The sequence below is a fragment of the Mastomys coucha genome, unplaced genomic scaffold, assembly GCF_008632895.1.
Source record: "Mastomys coucha isolate ucsf_1 unplaced genomic scaffold, UCSF_Mcou_1 pScaffold18, whole genome shotgun sequence".
Lineage (NCBI taxonomy): Eukaryota > Metazoa > Chordata > Mammalia > Rodentia > Muridae > Mastomys > Mastomys coucha.
In genome coordinates, this window is record NW_022196900.1 from 90599472 (window position 1) to 90608625 (window position 9154).

A 9154-nucleotide genomic window follows, 5' to 3' on the forward strand; every position below is an offset into this window, starting at 1 on the left:
TATATTGCAGGTGTGTGTTCCTGTCTATGTGTGACAATGCTCACAGCAGTGGACGTGAGCTCGGAGGCCAGAAGAGGGCACTGGACTTCCTGGAGCTGGAGTTACTGATGGTTGTGAGTCCCCTGATGTGTGTGCTGGGAATTGAACTCTGGTCCTCTGTAAGAGCACCATGTTCTCCTAACTGCGGTCTTTAGTCCAGGACCCCATGCTTGTCCGTAGGAGTTGCACTGAACTATAAAGCTCTGGCTGCCTCTTGTGTCCAAAGAGTGAAGAGAGGAGTCTCGACACCTCATCTTACCAGGCATCTTTGACTCTGGTTCTAAGGAGGGATGCAGCCTCTGGGACACAGCAGGGATGAGGAGCAATGGGGGGAGGGGTCCTGGGTGCCTCTTGGAGTCCCTGTGTTGATAATTGGTAATCATAAACAGACATGTCATGTAACTCCCGGCAGCAGAAGGGATTGGGGGCCAGGGTCTCAGGCAGTCTGATACCATGAGGGTCTGCACTGTGCCACCCTGGGGGCCGTGGATGCTTGGAGAAGTAGTGAGGGGGGAGCTGAGAGGAAGGAGCAGACCAGCTGCTGCTGAGGCTGCCTATGGTGGGCTGTGGCCGGGTCCTCCCACAATCCTTTATTTCCCTCAGGAAGAGCCAGCAGGAGCTTCTCTCTCAGTGCAGATGGTGGCCGGGTCAGCACCAGTTTTCAAGGGAGGACTTGCCATCCACATATGGCCAAGGCTCTTAGCAACGTCACCTTCTCCAAGCCCACCGAGGCTGCTGCCAAAGTCACTCGCTGCCCAGAACAGTCTGTATTTGATGACCAAAGAAAGTGGGGTAGAAAAGTCAAGCCACTTGAAGTCCCTTCCTGCCTTCAAACAGACCGTGGCTGCAGCTCACTGGTAGAGCGCTTACGAGCACGGCTGAAGCACTGGGTTCGGTCCCCAGCATCCAAACAAATGGAGAGGAGCTGAGGACGAGTCTTTGTGTGATCAATGAGCTAGCTGCAAATCGTGCTGCTCCCCTTTGGGGGTTTAAGACAGCCAGAGAGCCTGCCCCGATTGACCGTGTCAGGAGCCAGCTTTGCCCAAGTCTTGGCTCACTATACATGATAAATTGCCACCATGATAATATTGCTTCCAAAGCCATCCCACCAGATCTTACAAAATCCACAGGCAAATTTGTGCAACTGGAGCGGTGCAGAAACTCTTTGGGAGTGGTTTGTGCCTGGACACCCCGAAAGTGTAGGATTATCCAAGCTTGTCCACCAGGGGGCAGGCTGCACGAGGTAGGACGCCTTCCGGATCCCTGTCTTTTTCCTGTACTTCCAGAGCTTCAGAGTCTGCCCACATGGCTGCCCGAACAGACATCCCTGACGCCCTAAGCCACCGGGAAGGGCTTAGACTGTTCTTTACGCTGACACTGGGTGCTCTGTAAAGGCAGTAAACCAACCACAACAGCCACTCCTCCGTTAGTGTCCATCCTGGGAGATTAAGCAATGGCTTTACGTTGTATGTTATTGTGATTCGGTTAGCAGAACAACTTGGAAAAGTCACTTGTTATTATAGCCACTCCTCAGAGGCTGAGAAGCTCACAGAGGTGGCTAGATCACAGTCACACAGCAAAGGTCCTTCTGTTGCTGTGGTCAGGTAACCCCTGACATTTATTAAGCTCTCGATGTGAGCTCTCGTGTGACAAGACTTAACTGGGAACATGCAAGACACGGAGGATCAAAGTACAAATACCACCAAAGTCCACCTTGGGAAGCCTTGGGTTTTCTTGGGGTCGTTATATGAATATGGGTGAGGGGTCATTTACAGGAGCAGAAGCGACTCAAAGACAGCCCCAACACCAAAGCCCACCGCAACATAGCTGAGAGCACACAAGGCTGGGAACTTGGAGCACGCTGCACAGTTTGAGGGCAGTTCAACAGGCTGGAGAGTGTACTTCCCAGGTGCCTCAGTGGGTCTAAACCTCTTCCAGGCAGCTCAGCTGCTTTCTGCTTCTTTCAAGCAGCTGGGCTGGTCTCGGAGTCCGCTTTGTAGCTTGGCCGGTCTGGAAGTGACTCTCAGCAACTTGGCTTGTCTACCCTTGGGAAGATGAGACTTGGTGAATCTGCTCGGTTTCAGGAACTTCCTGAAGCTGTTTAAGGAGCTTCCCTGTAGGATGTAATGCTTGTCTCAGGGGGAACTGCTACAGAATATGTGCCCAGGTTGATATTGGGGGACCATCATCAGGCAGGCAAGATGGCACACACCTTTAATTCCAGCAGTTGAGAGTCTGAGGCAGAAGGATAATGAGTATGATGTCAGCATAGATTCTAAAGCAAGACACTGGGATGGCAGAAAGACTTATTTAATTCTATAGTAATTGGGACAGTGAATGACTGGATTGACTTGGAGTAAACAGAATACTAAAACAGGGCTCATTAACTGCTCAACATCTATATTTTTACTAACATATTTCTACTTTGCTTATTTTATCAATTAGCAAGAGAGATGTGTTAAAATGTTTTGCTAGAGCAGACTGTCAGTTTCCCACTAAACCATTAGATGGATGTCATTTCAGAAATGCTAAATCCTTCTGGTGAATTGCGATTAAATTTTTTTTATCTTTTATATTTATTTATTTTGTGTGTATGTGTATTTGCCTGCATGTATGTATTGCATCATAGGAATGCCTGATGCCCACTGGGGCCAGAAGAAGGCATTCCCTAGAACTGGAGCTATGAATGATTGTGAGGCACCACGTGGGTGCTGAAAATTGAGCCCAGATCTTCTGAACCAGCAGCCAATGCTCCTAACTGACGAGCCATCACTCCAGCGCAAGAGTGTTTCTTTAAGTAAAACAATTATTTATTTATTTATTTATTTATTTATTTATTTTCGAGACAGGGTTTCTCTGATTAGCCCTGGCTATCCTAGAACTCATCTGTAGACCAGGCTAGCCACAAACTCAAAAATCCTCCTACCTCTGCCTCCATAATGCTGGGATTAAAGGTGTGCGCCACCACCGCCCAGCAAAAAACCAAGATTTTTTTTTTTTTTTCGAGACAGGGTTTCTCTGTATAGTCTTGGCTGTCCTGGAACTCACTCTGTAGACCAGCCTGGCCTCGAACTCAGAAATCTGCCTGTCTCTGCCTCCAAGTGTGCCACCACTGCCCCGCTAAAAAAAAAAAAAATGAAAAAACCACAAAATTTTAAAACCATGTTACAAAGTGCCTTGCACACAGTAGGGCTTGTTGTTTCCCTTTGCTATTTCCATACACTGGGCTTTATTTGTCCCAAATAAAGACAAAGGCTTTGCTCAGGGGGTTGAAGGCATGAGAACTAAGATCAGTGGGTCCTGACAGCAAGGCTTCTCACGAGACCCGATGTGCTGGAATAGGCACTGTGTATTCTGACAGGAGAACCCTGAAAGCCGACTGCTCCCGTGGACCAGATACTAGACCCTCTGGACCTGGCTGGAGAACATCCCCATGGAAGATGCTTTCTGCATCCAACCTCAATCCAGGAGACCAGAGATCTTTCTCTAAGTGTCATGGAGACCTAGAGAAGAATAAAGACATCTACATCCTAAAATGTGACTTATGCCGTCTCTAATCTTTGCTGTTTGAGGTTTGTCCTTCTTTCCATCCTTCCTTCCTTCTTCCTTCTTCCTTCCTTCCTTCCTTCCTTCCCCATTTTCCTCTTCCTCCTCCTTCTAGAAAGTCTTACTAGGTAGGTGAGCCACCATGCTCAGATGAGATTTACTAAACCTCACTATCCTGGAATAAATTTCAACAATATACCAGGTGGTGGTGGCACACGCTCTTAGTCGCAGTACTCAGGAGGCAGAGGCAGGTGGATCTCTTAAATTCAAGGCCAGCCTGGTTCCAGGATAGCCAGGGTTACACTGAGGAACTCTATCTCAAAAAGCAAGCAGGCTGGAGAGATGGCTTAGCAGTTAAGAGCACGGGCTGCTCTTCCAGAAGTACTGAGTTCAATTCCCAGCAACCACATGGTGGCTCACAACCATCTATAGGGGGATCTGACGCCCTCTTCAGAGAAGTAAGCTGGGCAGTGGTGGCGCATGCCTTTAATCCCAGCACTTGGGAGAGGCAGGTGGATTCCTGAGTTTGAGTCAGCCTGGTCTACAGAGTGAGTTCCAGGACAGCCAGGGCTATACAGAGAAACCCTGTCTCGAAAAACAAACAAACAACAACAACAACAAAAACAAAAACAAAAAAACAACAAAAAAAGCAAGCAAACAAACAAACTTACAACAATGCCCACATATGACTCTAACATTTTGATTCTCAATTTTCATTTCTGTTCCCATTCTGTGGCTTGAACCCAGGGCCAGGCTGGGCCAGCGCTCTTACTGGAGCCACATCTCTCACAATCTATTCCTCAGCTCCTATTTTCTCCACCCCACCTTCCATATTTTTATTTTGGTTCATTTATTTGTTTTCTTCCTTCCTTTTTGAGACAGAGTCTCTCACAGACCAGGCTGGCCATGAACTTGTGAGGTAGCCAAGCTAATCTTGAACTCTTGCCTTGAAGTGTTGGGATTACAGGTGTGTACATCACACTCAGTGTGCTATCTCTGCTGAGGGCTGAATCCCACCCAAGCCCTGAACATGGCAGTAAGCTCTATCTCAGCGCTTTCCCTCTCTCTCTCCCTTTCTCTCTCTCTCCCTCTCTCTCTCTCCTTCTCTCCCTCTCTCCTCCTCTCTCTCCTCCTCTTCTTCTCTCTCTCTCTCTCTCTCTCTCTCTCTCTCTCTCTCTCTCTCTCTCTCTCTCTCTCTCTCTCCATGGAACTGAACCTAATGCCTCATCTCATGCACACTAGCTAAGCCTTCTAACCTGTGAGCTACACTCCCAGCCCTCTTTCTTTTTCTTGGGTCTTGGTATGCAGCCCAGGCTGACCTCTAACTCCTGACCCTCCTTCGCATGCACCATTGCACCTGGTTTCACTCAGAGCTGGGGATCCAACCTGAGTCTTGGACCATGCTGGGGAAGCACTCTAGCAATGAGTCATAGCTCCTGACTCCGGATTTTGCTTTCCAGTTGTGAATTGTGTGTCTTCCTCAGCTGAGGGCAGGCTCTACGTGGCCTTCCTTTGTGATGGTCAGTAGTAGTTTTCCAGGAATGGGCAGAACCTCTGAATTTCACAGCAGGAGTTGTACCCAGGTCACTGACAATGATTAATTATTACAAAGACCCTTTGAACCCTTTGGAGCCCATGTGCTTAAAGGAAATCCTGGGGCTAGGAAGTTTCTCCTCTGAGGCCTGGGCCTAGGCTGAGATGCAGGCCTAGAAAAACATGGGATTTAGCTCTAAAGATCTCTCTCTCTCTCTCTCTCTCTCTCTCTCTCTCTCTCTCTCTCTCTCTCTCTCTCTCTCTCTCTCTCTCTCTCTCTCTCTCTCTCTCTCTCTCTCTCTCTCTCTCTCTCTCTCTCACACACACACACACACACACACACACACACACACACCCCTCACTGTAGCCCCTCACTATGGCACAGCATCACCTACTGGCCTGGAGAAGGAAGAGCAGGCAAGTGCTGGCTCATTAACACCATTGATGGGCGAGAGCCACAGGGCAGAGGCCCCACAGGCTTTTCAGCATCAGGAAATCCTACCCTCTGAACTGGGAAAGGCAGGGCCAGGAGGGTACGCCCCTGAGACAGCTGGAGAAGGTCCAGCACCTTGGCTAACTCCAGCAGTTGTATTCTGTGTATTCTGACAAGAGGACCCTGACAAGCAGGGTCACCTCCTGCCAGACAGCCTATCCACTCCAGCCTATCCACTGGCGATAACTAATTCCTGGGGGAGCCCTCAATTCCTCCTTTTAAGCGTCCTGTGCCTCGCTTGCCCCAGAGCACTTGTGACAGATGCGTTCAGTCTTTCAAGGGTGGCTCATGGATGTTTGGACCTGCTGGTTAAGGGTGGGAATGCATGTTTCTTTAATCCCAGAACTTGGGAGGCAGAGGCAGGTGGATTTCTGAGTTTGAGGCAAGCCTGGTCTACAGGACAGCCAGGGATACACAGAGAAACCCTGTCTCGAAAAACCGGGGCTGGTGAGATGGCTCAGAGGGTAAGAGCACTGACTGTTCTTCTGAAGGTCCTGAATTCAAATCCCAGCAACCACATGTGGTGGCTCACAACCACCTGTAATGAGATCTGACGTCCTCTTCTGGCATGTTAGAAGACAGCTACAGTGTACTTATGTATAATAATAAATAAATCTTTGGGCTGGAGCAAGCAGTGACTGAGCGAGCAGGATTGACAGAAGCAAGCAGAGGTCCTAAAATTCAATCCCCAACAACCACATGAAGGCTCACAACCATCTGTACAGCTACAGTGTACTCACATACATAAAATAAATAAATAAATCTTTAAAAAAAAAAAGAAAAAGAAAAACCAAAAATAAAATTAAATAAATAAAAAAGAAGAGTTCAAGGCCAACCTAAGCTTTTGTTTGCAATTCTAGGGGATCCGCTAACCATGCTAGAGACTCTTCTTGGAAGCCAACCTGAGAAGTTCTAAAGTAGAGAGCAAGGAGGAGGTGGTGGGTAAGGGGGAGGCAGATAAGACTGATGCACATTATATACACTATAAAAAGAATATGCCATGGTGAAATCCATTATTTTGTACATTCAAAATAAAAACAGAAGAGGCTGGAGAAATGGCTCAGTGGTTAAGAGCACTGATTGCTCTTCCAGAGGTCCTGAGTTCAATTTCCAGCAACCACATGGTGGCTCACAACCACCTGTAATGGGATCTGATGCCCTCTTCTGGTATATCCAAAGACAACTACAGTGCATTCATATAAAATAAGTAAAAAGATAATAAAAATAAAAACAGAAAATGCTGGACAGACTAGATGGCTCAGCAGATAAAGGCACTGGCCACTCAGCTGACCACCTAAGCTTGACCCCTGTACCCACATGGTGGAAAAAGAGAACTGACCCCTGCAAGCTGTCTTCAGACCTCCACACGTGTGTCCCAGCATGTCCATACCCACACATATTCATGTAAAACTGAATTTTTTTTTCAAGACAGGGTTTCTCTGTATAGCCCTTGCTGTCCTGGAACTCACTCTGTAGACCAGGCTGGCCTCGAACTCAGAAATCCGCCTGTCTCTGCCTCCCAAGTGCTGGGATTAAAGGCGTGCGCCACCACTGCCCGGCGTAAAGTTGATTTTTAAAAATGCAGTCGTTTTAATGCTTGAAAGAAAGTCCTGTCCTAGAGTCAAATATCCCTGAGGGACAAGTTTCAATGCTTCCTAGTGCCTCTCAGAAGCACAGGGAGCTGGGACAGGACATAAAAAGACTTCCCAAGTGGAGATGGCACTCCCAGGTGGGGGCGCTGCAGTGGGGTCTTTGCAGCTGCTCGGTAGAGGTAAGCCAATTTTCAAGATACTATCCTAACCTTTTTCTACCTGTCCCTCAGTCTAATTAACCCCGCTTCTTTGGCTACTTTTAAAAAGATTTACTTATTTTATGTGTGTGGGTCTTTTGCTTGCTTGTCCATCTGTCCAGTTTTGAGTGCCTGGTGCTTACAGAGGTCATAGGAGAGTATTGAATGGCCTGGGACTCGAGTTAGAGATAGTTGTGAGCTGCCATGTGGGTGCTGGGAATCAAACCTGGGTCCTCTGGAAGAGCAGCCCGGGCTTTGAGCCACGGAGTACCTCTCTAGTTCATCCTTACTGCCTCTTCCGCTTGGTGTCTACTTTCTGGAACTGTAGTGCCCCAGCTGGTCTTTGAACTCATCATGCTTTCCCCCCACCCTGGAGTAGGAGGAAGACAGACGTGCACAACCATTTTACCTCGTTTCACATTAGAGCCACTAATGTTCCGCCTACAGAAATTCTGGTGGCTTGAACCTGGCCACTAGGCTTTCTTTGTTTTGTTTGATTTTAGTTTCAATAACCAATCAACACCAAAAGCACAGCTACAGCCCCTAAAAGGTTCTTCCTGTGGGTTGGAATCCACACTCTGCCACTGCATGCCCAGGTAATCGCTGATACATTTTCTTGTCACTTAGAGTACGCTATGAATTGCAAGCATATAAAATGTGATTTGTGGGTTGCGAATCATAGTTTATAGTATTGTGCAGGCTGGCTTTTGTCCACTTGACACAAACTCAAACACACTTGGGAAGAGGGAGTCCTCACTGAGAAAATGCTTCACGCACTCGCACACATAAATAAACAGATGTCATTTAAAGAGATAAACTAGTGATCGAGAAACACACTCAACATCAACTTCCAGATCCCACACTTATGTCCCCCAAGGGTTTGCATTTTGGAAGCTTCTCTGCATCTGCCTGTCTCTTTCTTCAACTCTGGGGACAACAGAAGTGGCACTTGCTCTGCAACCTAACTTCCTTTCCTCTCTCCCTCTCCCTCCTGTACAGTCCTCTACTGAAGCCCAGACTGCCCTCCAACTCACGCTGATCCTCCTGCCTCAGTTTTCCCAGTGCTGGGATTGACCAGTGAAAGCCACCACACCTGGGGCGACTTTGCCTTTCTATGACAAACTGATTATTAGGTGGTGGGTGGTGACTTTCTGCAGTGTCAGTAATCAAAGCCAGGGCAAACCCTCTGCAGAGTGGTATTTTTGAGAAAGGGTCTCATTAGCAGCCCAGGCTGACCTAGAACTGATGAGGCTGGCATCAAATTCAGACATGCACCTGCCTCTGCCCCTGTACTGGGATTAAGGGTATGCGCTAGCATGGCTAGCCCTAATATTTTTTAGTCGGATGAATAACAGACTATAATTTCTTTCAATGTCTTCCCAGTAGGAAATGGGACCTCTAGTACCCAGATTATGAAATTGAGCTTCCAGACTTCGTAGAGCTTTGCAGTGCAATGTATGAGCGTCCCTCTGGAGGGCCACCTTTGGCGAATCCCTGCTAGGTAAGACTGATACATTTACATTTTTGTCTTTTTAATTAATTAATCAATTAATTATCTACACAGTGTTTTGTCTGCATATATGCCTGCATACCAGAAGGGGGCGCCAGACCTCATCATAGATGGTTGTGAGCCACCATATGATGGCTGGGAATTGAACTCAGGACCTCTGGAAGAGCAGTCAGTGCTTTCAACCTCTGAGTTATCTCTCCAGGCATCCCCCACCTTTTCTCTTTCTTTCTTTCTTTCTTTCTTT

At 47.6% G+C, this 9154-nt stretch overlaps 1 protein-coding gene across 1 annotated transcript in view; it reads right to left on the reverse strand.

Annotated features, from left to right (window-relative positions):
• Positions 1 to 1625: 1625 nt before the first annotated feature.
• The window catches only part of Pdik1l (PDLIM1 interacting kinase 1 like), a 25381-nt gene continuing 17852 nt past the window's right edge, over positions 1626 to 9154 (reverse strand). The window contains exon 5 of the mRNA XM_031379010.1: positions 1626 to 2274. Coding sequence (XP_031234870.1) covers positions 2254 to 2274 — 21 coding nt within the window. The 3' untranslated portion in view covers positions 1626 to 2253. The remainder of the gene's footprint in view (positions 2275 to 9154) is intronic.